We start from the raw sequence: 19,272 nt of genomic DNA, 5'->3' as shown, positions 1-19,272 counted from the left end.
GTGCCTGAAGAGGTCAGAAGAGGGCATTGAATCCCATCAAGCTTGAATTATAGAAAGCCGTAAACTGCCACATAGGCGCTGGCACTCAAACCTGGGTCCTCTGAAAGAGATGCAAGTGTTTTTAACCACTGAGCCTTCCTGAAGCAGCCCATATTTTTCTTTTTCTTTCTTTTTTTTCATTTTAATCATTTTATTTCAAGTATATTTTAAAAATCATAAATGGGGTTTGTAATCCAAAGCTGAAACATGTATTCTTCAGAGTCTGACAGGTAATTCCAGACCATACTTTCCAAACCCAGGTTCTTTGCTATTTTTCAGATTTCTGAGGCCTTGTATTTAAACTGCTCTATTCTAAATGTACACGACTCTTGTATACTTGCTGATAAAGTTTTCTGAAAACTGTCCATCAAATATAAAGAATGGTTTCTATCCAAAGATTATCAGTGGAAAAACATGAAACATTATCAAGAATACAATTCTGTCAGAAGCAGTGCTGTTCTCTAGAACACAAGAGAACACAGAAGATCAAGTTAAACTATGCTCACAGGTTTTGGTAATACAGGCCTCCACCTACTTAATCATTATGCAAAGTCATCACTGAGATTTACTGGAGCACTCGAGAGAGCAACAGGTTACTTTTGAGGTAAAAAGCTGCCTTGGTTAACTTCTCTCAAATGTTTTAAATAAAAAGTTAATGGAAACATTTTTTTAATGGTTTGGACACTATATAGCATACTACTCATCACACAAGGAAATCAAAACTGTCCTCTTAGGAAATTTTCCATCTTTAAGATTATCATTTATTCACTTTTTTGGTTTTCAACCGCCTAACTCAATATTTAAATTTTTTTGTATTCTGTACTTCAATGCTGTAAAATTTCTTTTTTTTTTCAAATGATCTTTACAACCCAGACCAGACAGCAGCCCAGTGCTCTCAAGTCCCAGTTTACTATAACGCAGAAATGAAATGGACGGAAAGCTGAGGAGACTGCCTTTGCTCCTCAGGTGAGCAAACTTCCACTGTGGGAACAATCCAGAACCTCTGACTGTCCCTCACAATGAGAATACTTCCACTAGTAAGTCAATATATTATTCTTAAAAATTAAAGTTTGGTCACTACGAAAGACTGAACAAAAATGATCCTCTCCCACCACAAACAACCCCCCCCAGCTCTCTCTACTCACCCCTCCACTCCCCACACAAACAGAGGAGCAGCAGGAGCTGAAGCCTTTCCATTTCAAGTCTCAGTTCCTAAGACACGGCCGCTGCTTGCTTCAACTGAAGGTCTATGGACTCTATTCTCCGATGCGCCCCATTTATAAGTTTATTTCCATACACACATGCACGCACACACGCACACACTCATTCACTCTCAAGTAAGACACTTTTTTGTGTTTGTTGATAAATTATGAGGAATATGAACTAGGTGTGTACAAGGTTTTATAGGTACTTTGTAAACATCAGAGTCAATTGGGTCCTTTTCTCCAAAAGCCTGAAATCCTGTTATGCAACCAGAAGCCACTACTTTCCCAGACGCTGTTCACAAGCTGCATACTGGCGAAGCGCGGAGAAAAAGTCCTCGTAACTGATGTTCAGGTGAGAAGGCAAAGAGACGATCTCAGTCAATCTGATTTGCCAAGGAAGAAAGCCTAATGTGCTGTCCACAGGACCAAACTTCAACACTAAATCAGGATCAGGGAAACCATATGAACTAAGTAAGCTGTCTAGCAGATCTACATCCAAATCTGTGGGTCTTCTCTGCTGCTGAGCTACTAACTGGCAAAAGTCCTGGGCAGCTCGCACAATGTCTGCTTTGCCATCTTCTGGGGACAGCTCCTTCACAGCTGAAGGGCAATTTAAAACTTGATCGTCTTTGTTGTTACTATTTGCAAACTCTGGTGAGTATTTGGAACAACCTAGGCCCAAAAGTTCCTGCTGTTGTTTTAAAATTTCATCCATCAATCTGGAATTATTTCTCTTGAAAATACCTTGGTGGTCGTAGACGCTAATGTAGGAGATCCCCACGGCCATACACCACACCACGAGGCTCGCGATGTCCGAGAAGCTGGGCTCCTGCTCCACCTCGGTGATCACCAGGCCCATGTGCACTGGCAGCTTCTGCAGGGAGCGGCCGTCCGCGCGCCAGCGCAGCCAGGGATGGGTGGCGGCCGGCCCGGTTCCCCCGTGCGGGTGCCGGTGATGACGCCGCCCATATTTTTCAATCAGCCTAAATATTCTCTTTCTATTGCTGTGTTATCACAACGCTGGTCCACGAAGTGTGTGGAAAATGGCAGTTATGACTTGTGTCCAGGGCATCCTCAAGTGTCTCAATCCCCGGACAGTAGGCTTCTGATGCTCTACTGCAGCCCCGAGGATACAGATGATGCTCTGCTACAGTCCCGAGGATACAGATGATGCTCTGCTACAGCCCTGGGGATACAGGTGAGCTGAGTCAATGCTACCTTTGTAAAAATTTGACTGAAGTGCCAGCGTTAAACTTATGTTACTAAGCCTAGTTTCAGCTCGCCTTCTTCTGGGGATGGGTGTTAAGATTTACCTCTTTAATAACACCAGGGAAGCAAGAGGACACTATAATAGAGAAGATTCTGTGTGTAGGACTTTTAGACAAAGTTAAATAAAAATTGAGGGTTTGTTCTGTTTTTATATATTTATAGCCTGTGTAGCTCTGGAGGGAGGTTAGGTCCATTTGTAGGACTATATAATACGCAGCGACGTCATAAAGCACCGGAGAGGATGAGAAGAGGGCCCAGTTCAAAGCTGGAGTCAGTGGCAGACTGCTGGTAAGGAGGCTCAGGTGTAGTCTCTCATCTGTCATAAAACATACTGAGTATTAATATTCCTCGCAGTACAAGAGTTTGAAAAGTTCTAACAATGGCACATATATATTTCATGCTCACTCTGTTGCAGGGAATCTGCTTAAGCTTTGATGGAATCTCTGTAACTACTTAATAAGATGGGTAGGGGCGCTATTCAGTTTTACAGAGCAGCTATGACTAATGTTGGGAACTAGACAAATTACTCAGTGGCGTCTTTGAAAGGCAACCCCGTGCAGTGTGAAGAAGAGCCTTCTTGGGATCTAGACAGTGAACGCTGCAGTGGATATCGCATGTCTTATCTTTTGTAGCATCTGTGGACCCGATGGCCCCATGCCAAGCTCAGAGTGGTTGCATCAGGTCACTACCACAAGGAGCTATGCTGGCAAAGTATCATTTGGTGTGGGTTTTAGAGAAGAACATAAAATTTGCAAGCCTTTATACACCTAAAAAACAAACAAACAAACAAGTTGCAACTTATAATAGCAACTGGTTACTTGGGGACTTGGAAGTAGGAAGAATAACGGATGTGCTGATTGTAAGTCGGGGAGCTTTTGACACATAAGGATAACCACTGCCTTCCTCATCCTATAACTGCGATCTGTCCTAGGTGGACAAAGTGAGGTACGTCAGTCAGGTTATGCAGTGCTGTGCTTTGGAAACAAGTAAGTTTCCGAGCTGCATTACTTTGCACCTTTCCCAAGAGCTTTTTCATGTTCATTTAAAGGCTGACACTCCTGATAGCTGTTCTCCATTATCCAGTCATGACCTGGGGCAAGAGACTTCCAATGTAGCAAGGAAAAGAACAATTTTGGTAGTGGAAACCCACTCTTACATCATTCGAATGGGAGCAGAGAATGGGCATACTGTTCCTGCTCGCTCAGGTTCTGAGGCTGGGCCTCCATCACATAAATCCTCACTGAGCTCTGACCATCTGCACCTTACGGAGAATATGGCCTTTTTGTTTCTACTGGAAATTTATCTCCTTCTACCTTTTTTCCTTTTATTCCTTCAGACCAAATTAGGCCTCCTCAGGCAGCTCAGTCTTCACAGGGAGTCTTCTGAGAGTAAGTGATGGGGGTAGGCAGGAACAAAGAACAGACAAGGTAGATCCTCTTGGCCATCATTTCTCACTTACCTACCCCTAGCTTTCCCTCTTTCTTCTTATCAGTCATGTTAGAAAACAGTGAGTCTGTCCTCAGCAGACTTGGGTCTCTACAAATGTAAACTGTAATGGCATTTGTATTTCAGGGTTCATGATGAACACCAATGATGGGGAATGTTCTTCTGTACATATGTTTCTCTTATTGGTTAATGAATTAAACACTGATTGGCTGATTGGCCAGGCAGGAAGTGACACAGCTGGGCAGAATCAGAGTATAAGCAGGGACAAACAGGAAATCGCTCTCTTCTCTTCTCTGTGGACATGCTGAGTCAGTCACCATGTAGGACACGAGAGGAGTAACAGGTCCGGACCCTTTCCCCACTAAGAGAAGACCACGTGGAAATACCAAGATTTATTAGAAATGAGTTAATAATTAAGTCAGAGCTAGGGAATAAGAAACCATAGCCAACAGCCAATAACTTTATAACTAATATAGCATCTGCATGTTTCTTTGGGGCAGAGAAGGGCAGTGGGACATAGTTGGGACAAGAAAGCTCACATTACACACTGAAGACTGATGTGGTAGAGAGACTGTGTAATGCAGAAACACAAGAGAGAGAGAGAGAGAGAGAGAGGGCATCAAGATGAGGCATTCAAGGTGTGAGACCAGAGAGCACAGGTGTCTACGGGTGTAAAGAGGGGAAACCCTCTTTCTCAGGACCAGACCAAGTTCTGCGGTTGGACTCTGTAATCTCCCCAAAGGCCATGTGTGCACAGCTTGCCTGGCAGCCTGTGGATGCTATTGGTGGCTGTTGCAACCATTGCACAGTAGGGTCTACTTGGAGGAAGTGGGTCATAGAAGTAATTGAGAGGTTTCTAGTACCCTCACCCTCCTTCCCCCTCTCTTTGTATACTTCTAGGTGGACATGTTGAGCAGCTTTAAAATTATTGTTATTATTATTATTACTATTATTTCAATCACTCCTACCTGATGTGATTCTCTGCTTCACCACAGGCCCAGAAAACAGTGGACTTGTTACCTTCGAACCTCTGAAGGCATGAGCACAAATGAATATTTCCTTCTCTAAGTGGCTTTTCTCAGGTGTTCTGTCACAGACATGGGAAGCTGGCTAACACGGAAGGCAAGCGAACAGTAAACAAACGTAAGAGGGGATGCAGAAGTTGGAATTCTCACCCCTCCACCTCCAGTACTTCCCCCCACCCCTTTCCTAAACTTTTGACTCTCTCACACCTCGTGATATGAGTTCATTTCTATTCTTTGCAGCCTTTAGTTAACTTCTGCCTTTAGCCCTCTGGTCCCAGCATGGAGTGGAGGTATAGAATATCCCTAATTTGTGTCTGTGGCTGCAGGAGGTATGTCAATGTAGGTGGCACCCCAAATTGGTGTTAGTTTATAATTCTGTGTTTTCATAGAAACATAATAGAGTTGGAAAATACTGGGCTTCTATGTGCTCAGTACATGTCCGGCGCTTCATGTGTAAATACAACTGTTTAATCCTCTTCTAATGTTATTTACATGGAAGGGGTGTCACAAGGCAAGATTAAATGTCAGATTAGCCGCTGACCTAAATGGTCGCTGAGACTCCAGCCCAGAGCTCTTATGATCCTGTTGGAATATTTGCTCTACATTTTAGACAGATGACTCCAAAATGACAAGTTTAAGCAAGGAATTTCCTGAGTTGTGGCAGACACTGACTCCTTTCATCTCTCTTCATTCTGAAAATTTTGCTTCTATTTAATTCTATCATCTTCCCCACTCTTTCTGTATATTAACATAGGAGTCTCCCCCAATATCACATGGCTGGCTTCTTCCATTACAAGTAGCTAATGAGTCTTCATTCCTTATTTCATGAGGCTAAATAAATATAGATAACTCCAACAGGGCAGAATGAACTTCTCAGTGGTTGACAAGGGAATGTTTTATTAATTTGCTTTTAAATCATTGCAATCATGTCCGTTTGAATGTCTGATTCTTTTCTCCCAATAAAATGAGAAATGGTTGTTAAGTTTTTTTTCATGTCTCCTGTAAATAAACTGCAGCATCCTAATGGATGTACAGCCAGAATTAATCTCAGACAGAAATCACCAGAGACATACAAAGAAGATTATGCAAGTTTCCCACAGCATTTTGTCAAGAAGTACATTTTCATGAAGACAGCTTACATTTACATTCAATTGCTTTTGTGCTCTCTGCCACACATTTTCATTCTTAAAAATGAGAGGGAGAGAAAGAGAAAGAAATAAACAAAGCCTACTTGTATGCCACTTGGGAAAAATAGTATCAGGTAGTATCAGGCTTGTGGAAGCCATTGGAGTCACCTGCTGCTTCCTCCTAGCCACATAAGAATTCATCTTGCAATTTCATCCACTCAAGGGCATGAGCTTCCGAGTCTCTCCTTAGTAACTGATTTTGCTATCTGACAACACTTTCTGTCATGACGTTTTCTCTTACCAACAGTGGAACTGAGCCACCTCTTGTCTTTGTTTCCAAACCTCGAGGACCCAGCTGAATAATTGGTTTTATTTCTCCGTAATATCATCAGCGTTTTACAAAACTCATCAAACTAAGGATGCCTTTTGTTCTTTTTGCTTGCAGTCATTGTCTTTAAAAGGACTCTCTCTCTTGCTTCATCAGATTTTTTTTGATCAGGGCCAAATTTATTATTCCGCATATTTAGAAAAAATATATTTTTTTGCAAAGAGATGAATGCAAAATAACATGCATTTAAAAGCCAGGGTCTTTGCGGGAATTTCTAGGGAGTGGGCTGAGGAAAGAGACCATTCATGGAGAATATTAATGGCTGTGATTACAAAGAGGTGAGTAGCTGATCTAGGGCACAAGCAAATAAAGAGGAAAAGAGCTAACTGAGCGATCACATGTGTCTCAAGATTAATGGTGCGTATGTTAGAAGTGGATTTTGCTTGAAAACGAAAGCCACTTTGACTCTGAGCAAAGAGAAGTGAGTGGAGGGATAAAAAGCCATACTACCTACAGCCCGTGGATTAATCACCTAGCTCCTCGATGATCTCAAGGAGATTCAGGTGCAAGTGGGCTCCCAAGAATCCTGGTAATGAGCTGAATTTATGGTACTGTGTGAGGGTAGGACAGTTATTAGTCAGTAACAGGGATGGTGGGCCAATGACCTGATTGCTGGCCTATAATCAATCAGAGGTTGACTCCTGTGTACAGTTCTCCTGGGAGATTATTAGAAGCAATACATTGCTAAGGTCAGCCATTGGCTCATTGGGGGCCCATTAGTGGCTCACAGGGGGCAGGTATTCTATTCCTGCACATAGAGAAATCCTGTTTCCTGGAAAAGCAAAGAGAAATGACTGAAAGATCTATGCCTTTTTCTTGTAGTCTAAACCCAATACATCTCTGAAGCATATCTTGTTTAATTTAAAATAACTGGAGAGAAACTAATAGATGGTAAGGAATTCATTTATCAAATGTGTTTGACGATAATGTGTATCATACATAGGCTCATACTCATGTAGTAAGTATATTTTCAAAGAGGCTCAGAACATGGAGAACTCTGACTTAGATGCTAGGTGTAGGTGTGCACAGATCATTTGCCAACATAGTAAGTAATACTTAAAATGTGATTATTTTTTCCTCCCTGGCCCAGCAGCCTCGGCATTTAATACATTTTACTACCTTATACTTGTGAGTTTGTGGTTGTGTTTTCATGTAAAGTTTCTTGTCATAGTTAGGGTAGAATCTAATTGATGTGAGGAGACACCATGACAACAGAACCTTTAATAAAGGAAAACATCTAACATCTTAACATCACAGGTTAAGTCCGTTGTCATCACGGCAGGAAGCATGGTACTGGAGAGGAGCTGAGAGGTCTACATCCAGATCAGCAGGCAGCAGGAACCGAGAAGTGACACTGGGCCTGGCTTGAGCATTTGAAGCTTCAAAGCCTACCCTCAGTGATGTACTTCTTCCAACAAAGCCACACCTACTTCAGGATGGCCACACCTCTTAGTAGGCCACTCCTATGAGCCTATGGGAAGCTATTTTCATTCAAACCACCACAATTCTGTATGCAGTAGGAGGATAGCTGAAGGATAACTTCGTTTTATGGAAATATTCATTTTACTTTTAGTTATGTGTATGTAGTGTGTGTGTGTGTGTGTGTGTGTGTGTGTGTGTTTGTGTATGAGACTGTGCCTGAGGAGGCCAGGAGAGCAAGTCAGATCTCCTGGGGCTGGAGTCAAAGGTGGCTGGGAGCTACTGGGAATGGAGGCAGGGAAAGGAACTCAGGTCTCTGCAACAGCAGCAAGCACTCTTGAATTCTGAGCCATCTATTTTTGAATAATGTAAAGAGAGTGGCGGAGCTTATATAAAGATGCTTAGCACTAGGTTACGCTTGTAACTGTTGTTTTCTTTGCATGAAGTAAGTCATTTTGTTTCATTGTGCTCAGTTGAAGTAGCCTGGGCACTTTTAGTGTTGGAGTTCCCATAGCTTCTATTCACATTACAATGTAGCAAATCTATAATATGGGGTTCAAGTTGCTTTCACCAGCTTGGCATCCTGGCTCAGGTGTTGTTGGGAGAACTGATCTGCCAGTGAGAGCACTCAGTGTTCTGCTGTGTGTGTTCCCTCTCACTAGCAGAGGCAGGAGAGAACCAACTTGTCCTGTGAAAGCTGATTTAGCGGGATCAGTACATATACACACACAAAACAAAGCAAAGCTTACAACAAAGTCCCAGGAGTAAAAGACAGAGTCCTTAACCCTACTGAATCTCGGTTAGTCAGGGCTCCCTGCAAAACTAAAATACATCAAATCAAGCCAACAGAACAAAATATCCCCACCTTCTAGAAACTACCGCTTCTCCTCCTCATTTGGGGATTTGTAAGTCAGAGGTATTAGTGTGTTCTTAATTATTATGTTATCTGGCACTTGGCCACCCCTCCCTCCCCTTTCCTTCCCAAGGTTAAATATCAGTAGGTGTGTACAGAGGCCCAAATGAAAACCCATCACCCCCTTTCTGTCAGATGAAGGCATCCCCAACCAAGGTTATTTGCAAGAGAAGTCTCTGCTAAATTCTCTACCTGACTTCCCAGCAGGGGTCCAGGAGGGATGGAGATAACGCAGTAAAGAATGACCAGACTTTTAGAACAACACTTTGGGGCCCAGGGTTTCATTTGTTTAGCTTCATGCACGACAGCTCTTGGAACTATCTGCATGCATAATCCTTGTTTAAATTTTCATGTTTTCCATGTGCATCCTAACTGTTCCTTTTCAATGCAAGACTGTAATCCCACTACACACACACACACACACACACACACACACACACACGCATGCACACACGCACGCACACACACACACCCAACAACTATGAGGTAATGCACTTGCTAATGAGTTCCATTCACTCATTCCACACATCATCCTATACTGTGAAATATTACATTGTACTTGATAGGACTGTACAGTGCTGTTAATTTAAAAATATGAAAATGAAATTCCTCTTTGAGAAGCCTGTACGCTGAAGATGATGAGCTGGGTGCATGAAAACAGGCTGTCCTGGCTGACATAACTGAGCTGCCATCGCCTCTGCAGGCTTTTACGACTGGATTCTTGGCGGGGAGATCACAGTGTATCCTCATCAATTAGATTTTTTCAGTTACCTGCCGGGAAGTCTCACACACACTGGATGGGACAAGCAAGTTACTCTGACCACAGTGTGCTAAGGTGGCTGTGAATAGGGATGGCATGTTTTGGAATAATGTAAAGAGAGTGGCTGAGCCTATATAAAGACGCTTAAACCCATCCTGTCTTTGTTGCACCGTGCTGCTGCTGTGCTGTGGATGTCAGACGCAGGAGAGGAGGGGAGAGGAGGGGAGAGGAGAGGAGAGGAGGGGAGAGGAGGGGAGAGGAGGGGAGAGGAGGGGAGAGGAGGGGAGAGGAGGGGAGAGGAGGGGAGAGGAGGGGACAGGAGGGGAGAGGCAAGCCACAGGCGACCCCTTCCCTGCGAGTCTGTCTGCTTTCATCAGGGAAGATACATCTCTCCAGAGCCTCTTTTAGCTGCTCCGGCGATGTGACTTGATCCGTCTGCCAACTTTACAAGAGAGACCCGAGCAAGAAGCACGTGAACAGAATGGGAGGATTGTTAATTACTGTGACTCGGTCACTCTGCAGCGGACACCTGCATCAATGCACCGTCTCAGGACCTGTCCTTATGTGGCACGCCCCAGGACGCGTTTGACATCTAACTGATGTGTGGAAACCATATGATGGTCGAAGCTATGTCTTCAAACTCTGAATCCTGAGCTTTTCCTAGCAGGGTTCAGTGTAAGGCTTTTGAAGGTGGGTAGTGAGGGTGAGCTTCTGCTCCTTGGCAGCCGCGTGACCACGGACCAGTGGAGCCAATGCTACAGAGGTGGTCCCAGGCTTGAGGTGGTTTCACTGTTTTCTAGCTACCTGATGCTGTGAAGGTGATGTGTTACCCGTTACGCTACGGTAACCATGGCACCAGACAGTGTCTGCTCTTTGGGACGGGGCCTGTTGCCACCACAGGAGCCATCGGTCCTCATTCAATGAAGCACGAGTGGGAAGAATGGACACTGCCTACGGGCTACACCACAATATGCAGAGGAGGTGGTCCCGGACCCTGGAGATAGCACGTAGACTTATCTACACAGACCCCTAAAGGCTACAGGGGAAAAGATGCTTTAGGGATTTCATGGAGCAAATGAAAAGATGAGGGGATGGATGGATGGTCAGTCAGTCTTCCAATAGAATCTGAAAAGCCTTAGGCTGGCCTCTGCCTCTTTGTCTTACAACAATGAATGCCCACGTGTTGTTCCTCATGAGCCACGTATTGCGTGGGGTTCTTGTAGCATCCTGTCCAGGAAGGCTGCCTAGATAGGCAATAAGATCTCAGAAGAGAGAGCTTTAGGTATGGGCGGGTGCCTGGGGGCTGGAGACTGGAGCGAAAGTATCTAGGATAAGGTGCACGCACCAGGGGTCTTAGTCACTTCGGGCTGTTATCACAGGCTGCTAACAGACTGGGAGGCATAAACAACACACAGCTATGTTCTGCCACTAATGAGGTTGTCCTTTGACCCGCCGGAGAGCTATTTTCTCCCTTCATCACCGTGACAGGGCTATTTCGTGCTGTGTGTGCAAAGAGGGGAGTGGTGTCCGTGTCTTTGTGTAAGGACAGGAATCACATCCCAGCATCATGATCATAGCTAACACTAATGACTTCCCGCAGGCTCATCTTGAAGCAATGTCCTGTCGAGGGTTAGGACGGCCATCTAGGAATTCTGAGGTGGCACCCGGCTGGAGAAAACAGGCAGAGATCCCCACAGGGAGTATGTTCCCAGAATTCACGCAGGCATTCAGGACCGACTGCAGGCTAGACTTTCATACCTCCATTACCCTCCTGGAATTCAGCTGCGGAGTTCTGAGAAGCTGAAGCTAGTGAGATGGAGGAATTTAAAATGCCACGCAGGGGTAGAGAGAATCATCCCTTCTTCCTCCGGCCAACAGCTTCCTGCTGAAACCTGGTCCTGCTAGGCTGAACCAGCGTACAACACAATGTAATTTACTCAGAAAATATTGAGATCCTATGAAATAGCTCCACTGAATACATTTTAAGAGACGGTGAGAATGAACTATACAATTAAATGGTTTAAGATACGCTCGTTCAACCCAACCATTAGGTCTGTTTTTCCATACAATCCGGTACTAAGGGAAAACTTTAATTTTACAGAGCATTTTTTGGTGAGAAAATTAATGAGATGTCCCAGAACACAATCTAGATTTGAGAATTTTTATGGCTGGTTTTCTCTGTGCAAATACTTGAATTTAAAATGTTGGAGGATGTTGTAATGCCTAACGTGGCCGCTTGGTGGCAGCCGAACACGAGCGGTGAGGACTAGAGAGCGTTTTGTATGAGAAGCATTTTTATTCGACTTCCCAGGGCAGCGCTTATTCCTGTTACGGTGGAGGATCTGTTTTCTCCAACAATGTTTGTTTTGTGGCTGAGCCCTTGTTGGTTCCTCGATGCCACCTTTCATTCAGCTTTCCGGATACTATACTCCCCGGCTGTCTTCAAATTAGAGCAGTTGGGGCTCTCTTTGATGGTGTGGAGGGTCTACCGCCCTTCAGAAGTTCCTCCCTCTGACTCCTCCTTCCATTCCTTCATTTCTTCTTCCCCTCGTTTCCTCCTTTTGTTTTATTCAGACGCCGACCGACACGTGGAGGACGGACAGCCGTTCTTACTTTTCCCTGGTTAAGCTTTTGCAATACTACAGCTTTCCTGAAAATTCCTGCACACGTCAGAGACTATGATGTCTTCCCGCCCTTTAGTGTTTACCTACGACGTTATTCATGTCTACACACGTCATTAGCAGAACGGGCTCTCTCTCAATTTTTTAAATTTAATTTTATTTAATTAACATTTCTTTTCGTTTATTATACGTACCGACCACAGTTTCCCCTCCGTCCTCTCCTCCCGTTCCATCCCCGCACCCCACCTACTCCCTCCCCATCCGCTCCTCCTTAGACTCCATTCAGAAAGTAAAGGGTTGAAGGACTCCTGAGTGGATTTTAATGATGATAATGACATATTTAATATTTAGAACTAAGTGAAGTGCAGATCTCTACTACAGTCCTACCTAGTGCAGAGGACCATCCTATGCACAAACACAAGTGACCTCGTGACTTTGTGACCCAGGCTATGCCTCCAAGCCTTCTGGACTGAGAACTTTTGAGCTCCTAATCCCAACCAAAGTATATTGTAGGACTCCTGCGGGGGTTTTAGGAAAGCCGTTTATTCTTTAAGACTCATGTCTTGGCACTCGCCTATGGTTAGTTAACAGTGCTGTGGGTTGGCATTTGAACTTCTTCATGCCTTGAGTGTTCCCTGTCCCAGCAGGAACAGATATGCAGCCTATGTTGTGATTTGATCTTTTATTTTTATCCCTCTCATATAGGTTGTGTCTCTGGTCATTTCCATTCACTCTTGGGATTCACAACTAACTAGAAATTAAGCTCTATCTCGGACCATGAAACAGAGCTGTAGAAGTCTTGGCCGTGGCCACATTAGAACAGGGACTCATCATCAGTTGAACCACCCAATATATATTCAACACAAATACCCACATGAGTATGTGTGCATATGTACATACACATATGAATGTTTACAAAGAACTGGAGTGGAAAAGCAAATACACTGATGGTCAATGAAACCAGAGCTCCAACTGTTTCTCATTACATGTTTGCTGATGTCCAACTTTCCTTTCTAGACAAGAGTGTAAAACCCAAGGCAGGAAAGATATAAGGGTGATTATTTTACTTCTGATTTACATAAATGGAAACTTCTAGAACTGTGTTCTTATCAGTCTCACACGAATGGTTCATTGTGACCAATCTAGAATATGTATTTAATAGCAGCTTCTGGAGGACACTGGGATTTGTAGTTCAACAGACAAGAATCTCCACACTGGCGCTTATGATTCAAGTCCTGAGAGCAGCATATATCTGCCTTGGAATCTTGGAAAGATTAATTTCAGTTCCAATAATTTCTTTTCAGTTTCCTTCAGGAGCTTTGTGTGAAGTTTCAATATGCTGTCTGGGTTAGTGGGCATGGATACAGATTTATGCATTATGATACAGATACCTTTTTATTGCACATTAATACTGGGAGTATAGAGTTACCTTTACTATTTATTATATTTTTAGTAAGAGTGTCTTTAACAGCCCTTTGCATTGTTTTTGGTAGAAAGTTACTTTTGCTTTAGGGCTTCATTTTCCAAATAAAAACAGAGAGAAACAAAGACCTTAATGGGTTTTCTTATCACTAGACTATATCATTCTTTCCACGATACCCACCAACTGTAAACTCAATGACATTTCCTCATGTTAGCTTTCTGTTACACAGCAATGTCTAGAGAAGCTAATAAACAATTTGCTTTTTGTTTACAAAATACTTCAGTGGCCCAGGGTAAGACTGTGCCTTGGCTGAGGTGATTAGCAGGCAGGATGGATAAAGCTCAGAACATTGTTCAATGTCTAGATCAAGGTCACATTCTCAGAGCCAGCCTAAGTGTGCATGCAAATGACAGCTATTGCCTTGTCTTTCGCTTTCACACAGAAAAAGGCTTTGTTAACTATGATAATCAGACAGCTGGGAAGGTAACGTTTCCCTGCAATAATGTTGATGTCTTCTAAAGATTTGTTAAGGAAAGCATCCACCATCACTCAATTAAGTGGTGTTTATCTGCAGCAATCGTAACAGTGAAAGCAAAGAAATCAGGCAAAATTTTATTTTTATTAATAATAATGAAGGCTCCACTTACTGAATTCCTTCGTTTAACCCAAAAATTAGCTTTGTGATCTCAATAGTCAAATAAAAAAAAGACTTAAAGATTGTGTTTATGGCAATATATTTATTTCTGTGAAAGATGTCTTAGCAGGGATGGGCTGGCTGGAATTTTAGCAGTGTGGTTCCTTATTTAGACACAACGAGGAGTCTCTCCCTTAGTCAACATATGGGCAGCTACCCTCAAGTCATCTCGATGACACAGTGTGAAGTTGCTCTTTTGTTGAAAAATAAAAACCAATCGAACACTCAAACTGATTTCATGTCATTATCGACAGAGGGAAAATCTCTGACAGGAGACTGGGTGGGTTTTATTTGCTCACAAATCCAACCTGATGTTTTCTGTTTGTACGGCTTCTGTGAGCACTCTCAGAAAGTTTACTCAATTCACTTGTACTTAAGGTAATCCTGCGGGGGGTCCATTCCTGTTTATGCTTTATTAAAAATGTAAAGACTTCTGGAAGTTATTTACTCTGTATTTATGTACTGAATAAAGTGAATTAAATCTTTGCACAATACCTCATACCTCCCCAAAACAAATCCACAAAAACCTCAGAACTGTTAACTAAAGGCCAACAGAATGAAGTCTCAAATATCTCACAGATTACGTAGCCTTTAAGAACCCAAAGCGGTGGTGGTGCAAGACATGTGTATTGGGTACTCATTGTAAGGCCAGCACTGGCCCGCTAAAACCCACGGACAAAGATGCACACAGTAGAAAAGCACATTTTTTAAAATTTATTTTTTAGCATCGTTTTCCATTCATTTACATTTCATATCATGCGCTCCAACCCCGCCCCCCCCAGTCTTTCCATGTCCACCACCACTCCTGTATCCGAAAAAGAAAGTAAAAAATACAAAATTAAAATAAGCAATCCATCCCGCTGAAGCCACCGGGCACGACCTGCTTCTCTGTCAACTGCAGTTTCCTCCCTTGCACTCATCACGCCTGTCTTCTCCAGTGCTGTCTTGCGTCTGCCACTTGGCTCCTCGGTGTTTCTGGCCTCTCCATCACATATTCGTTTGTCGTAGGGGCTTTGGAAGTGGCGGTGTGCCCCCATAGCACACCCCTTTGCCCAGACAGCTTTACTTGCAAGTGTTCGTTGCAATGAGTCATCGGTCTGGTTCAGGGCCACTGGCTTCTGCTACACCATTGCTACTGGACCCTCCCTGTCCCGGCTGGTTTTGTGTGTCAACTTGACACTAGCTAGAGAAGAGGGAGCCTCCATGACGGCCAGGTGTAAGGCATTTACTCAGTTAGTGATAGACGGGGGAGGGCCCAGCCCATGGTGGGTGGAGCCATCTCTGGGCTGGTGGTCCCGGGCTCTGTACGAAAGCAGACTGAGCAAGCCAGGGTAAGCATCCAGGAAGCAGTTGCCCACCATGGCCTCCGCATCAACTCCTGCCTCTAGGATCCTTCCTTGTTTGAGTCCCTGTCCTGACTTCCTTCTAGGGCTATAACCCTGTGGAAGTCCAAGCTGAATAAACCCTTTCCTGCCCAACTTTCTTCTTCGTCATGGTGTTTTGTCGTAGCGATAGAAACCCTGACTGGGACGAATTGGTACCAGCGCAGTGGGAACTCTGCTGTGACAGAGGATCGATCGTGGTTGGACTTTGGAACTTTGGGCTAGAAGAGCCATTGAGTGTGAAGAGCTCCGTAGGGGGCTCTGTGGGAGCTTAGAAGATGAGAATAAGAGCCCTGCAGAGGATGGAAGAGGGTGGAGGTCTGGCTTGTGAGGTTTCAGAGGGAATTTTAAAGACGATCAGACCCATTTACTGTTTAGATCTAAGAACTTTTTGGTTCCCGTTAGCTGGGGCTGAAGAGTCAGCGCCACTAAAGCGGAACTTTGTTTTGCTGGGACAATTGACACTACTCAGGGGGAGCTAAGAAATTAGCGGTGACTTAGAAGAGACCAGCTTCACTGACGTGAAATCTTCTGAGAAGTGTCTTCTGAGAGCGCAGAGAAGCTATTTCCTGAGGTGGCTAAGGTGGTACCTCGTGCTGGCAGCCGGGCTTGGAAATAATGTGTTAGAGTCACCCTGATAATCCTGATTTGGAAGGCACAAAGGGCCACGGGGAGCAGATAAGGCTTGACACTGTGAGAGGCCAGGAGAGGCCATTGGTGAAGTGTAGCCTCAGCGGCAGTTGAAGGACTGAAGGGGTCATGCAGAGAAGTTGAGGAGAGCCTGAGAGGCCACTGGCAAAAGCGCAGCCCGGTTGCAGCAAGGAACCCCAGGATTTTGGAGATGCTGCTACCACGGGGAGACCATCAAGGACTAGCCTCAGTAGAGTGGAGCCAGCCGGAGCCTAGAAGAAGACAAGCTGTGTGTGGTGCAGGGCGGAGCTGGAGAGGTGGCCCAAGCCCCTTGGAGGAGCCCAGAAGATCGTGACCTAGTCCCCAGATGGTTGGACACTGAGTTATTTATACTGCTGGAGTTTGGTTTTGCTTGGTTCAGATTGCAATGGTGCCTTGGCTCTTCCCTCTTTCAAGAAGGTGTTTAATTCTGGTTTTTACAGGACCCCACAGATGAAAGACTTGAACTTTTAAAAGAGATTAGATGTTTTAAAGGAACTGAATTTGTAAGGACTGTGAGACTTAAAATTACTTATGATTTTAATGTGAGATCTTGGGGACGACTAAGAGAGGAAGGCTGCGGCTTCATAGTTGTGTGTTTGTGTGAAACTGACAAGGGGTCAGTTTTACTGGCTGTTTTTGTGTGTCAACTTGACACAAGCTGGAGTCATCAGAGAGGAGGGAGCCTCAGTTGAGGAAATGTCTCCATGAGAACCAGCTGTAAGACATTTTCTCAATTAGTGATCAGTGGGGGAGGGCCCAGCCCATGGTGGGTGGTGCCATCCCTGGGCTGCTGGTCCTGAGTTCTGTAAGAAACCAGGCTGAGCAAGCCAGGGGAAGGAAGCCAGTAAGCAGCTCCCCTCCATGGCTTCTGCATCAGCTCCTGTTTCTAGGTCCCTGCTCTGTTTGAGTTCCTGTCCTGACTTCCTTCTGTCCTGAACAGCAATGTGGAAGTGTAAACAGAGTAAACCCTTCCCTCCCCAACTTGCTTTATGGTCATGGTGTTTTGTCACAGGAATAGAAACCCCAACTAAGAAACTCACCAAAACTCATGTCAGATGTTCTTTTCTTATCCAGAGTCATAAAGATCCTATGGCTATGGTTCCACAGCATGGGTCCCTTCATGTACTCCAGAAGCTCACAGATGGGGTAGGTGTCGGGGTGAACCAACTCAAAGCCCCGGATCTGGGCCTGGGTGGTAGCTGAGTTGATCAGCCTGGGCCTCCAGCCGGGGCACTGCCCCTGCTACCAGAGTACGTATTAAAAGAATGTGTGCATACTATAAACTTTATGAATGATGGAGTTCCAGGAGGAGTCTAAGGGCAGAGGAGGACACATCTTAGAGTATCTCAGATGGTCACCAAATACTCACTCAAAAATGGAGACAACAGCATCTCCTTCACAGAGTGTTGTGACAAACACACAAAAAGGCTCATACATTTGAATATTGGGTTCCCATTTGGTGGAACTCTTTGGGAAGGGCTAGGTGGTGGGGACTTGTTAGAGGAGGTGTGTCACATGGGCCAATTTTGAGGTTTCAAAATACTCACATCATTTCCATTGAGTTCTCACCCCCTCCTGCTTATGGTGGTTAGAGACATGAGGTGTCAGCTGCTCCTGCCACCATGCCTTCACTTCCCTAGCAGGGACTCCAACCCTCTGAAACCACAAGACCAAGTAAATGTGTTATTGTATAAGTTGTCTTTACTGTGGTGTTTTATCACAGCGGTAGAAAAGAAATACAGCGTGTTTAATTGGGAAAAGGTAACCCAACTTGAAGGTTTAGAAAGAGTAGTTCTTGTCAGTACATCAACAAAATAGTGCCTGCCGTACTTTGAATTTCCTGGTCCTGGGAAGATACTCTTTGTCACGGAAGACCTTGTCTGGGATCGTGAGTAAGACTTGGAGTAAGGATGCAGAAGAGAGTGGTAGATCAAGAGGAGTGATGCTTCAGCCTGGCAAGATCTGTTCCATGGTGCAATAGTGGTACAAATGTTATAGGGGTAACTGACCACTTTTTTTTTTTTTACCGGATTTAAAGCCTTTACCACACGGGGAAATCCATACCTGCTACTGGAAACTGGATGAGGAACCCATAGCTGGGGAGAATATAGACCCTAGGGGAGAATATAATATTATTTTTCTGAATTGCCTTTTTACTGCTTTCCTTGGTAACCGTAGATCTACATAGGTCTCAACCCTCACCAGATAAACTCCTTTTTGTAGTGGATGATAGTGCAGAGAGACACAGTTGGTCAAATTACAGAGAATAGGAGGCTGTGTAGCTCTCAGTTCTAAATGAGACATCTATGTTACAACTCCTCCCCCCACCCTCTGCAAGGCTCAGGGATCACAGAAGCAGATACAGCACGAAGATGGTAAGAGCCTGGGGATGAGAAGGACTGCTGTAAAACAGTGCCTTCCAGACATGACAAGGCTGTCACACACATGAACTCAGTGATGTTACTGAACTGGCAAGACCTGCCCAAAATAAAGTTATTTGAAATTTCAGCATGGTTGGAAGAAGGGCTCAGGAGTCCCCACATCTAGATGAGGAGTTATTGTCAGTTTCTGGTTGCTTAGGGAGGGATGCTGCTTGTGTTCAGGGATGTGGTCCTTCCATGCTTTAGTAGTTGGCCCTATAGCCATGTGTATACCATCATCACCAACTGGACCCAGTGGGTTAAAATAAAAGAGCGTGAAGCTGGGAGGACAGAGTGATGTGAAGTCTGGAAGGGAGTTGGAAGGAAGTTATATCAAAATATATGGTGTACATGTACGGATCTCTCAAAGAATAAATGCATTTTAAAATGAAGACAATAGTTTTGCTCTATGCAAATGCTTAGACTCTAACTGTAGGTTCAGTTTTACCATCTGCCACCTACCAGCTTT

The 19,272-nt window shown here is 44.3% G+C and overlaps 1 protein-coding gene across 1 annotated transcript; it reads right to left on the bottom strand.

Moving 5' to 3' along the window:
• Window positions 1-1,423: 1,423 nt before the first annotated feature.
• Window positions 1,424-3,589, bottom strand: LOC121141837 (dehydrodolichyl diphosphate synthase complex subunit Nus1-like). The gene is made up of 2 exons (XM_040750360.1): window positions 3,522-3,589; window positions 1,424-2,248 (listed from the first exon to the last, which is right to left on the bottom strand). The coding sequence occupies exons 1-2, from the start codon at window positions 3,587-3,589 to the stop codon at window positions 1,522-1,524; spliced, it is 795 nt and encodes a 264-aa protein (XP_040606294.1). The 3' UTR covers window positions 1,424-1,521.
• Between the last annotated feature and the right edge of the window lie 15,683 nt (window positions 3,590-19,272).

The sequence above is a fragment of the Mesocricetus auratus genome, unplaced genomic scaffold (assembly GCF_017639785.1).
Source record: "Mesocricetus auratus isolate SY011 unplaced genomic scaffold, BCM_Maur_2.0 Super-Scaffold_100008, whole genome shotgun sequence".
NCBI classification, from domain to species: Eukaryota; Metazoa; Chordata; class Mammalia; order Rodentia; family Cricetidae; genus Mesocricetus; species Mesocricetus auratus.
Note: the sequence above shows the minus strand (reverse complement) of the source record. Positions and strands in the feature narration are given on the sequence as shown.

What these genes read in the sequence shown, in the direction of transcription:
- LOC121141837 (XM_040750360.1), bottom strand. Translation starts at nt 3,589, where the DNA reads ATGGAGAACAGCTATCAGGAGTGTCAGCCTTTAAATGAACATGAAAAA. An exon ending in GCTCTTGGGAAAGGTGCAAA is followed by an intron (nt 2,249 to 3,521) that starts GTAATGCAGCTC and finishes GTGATAACACAG; the next exon opens with CAATAGAAAGAGAATATTTA.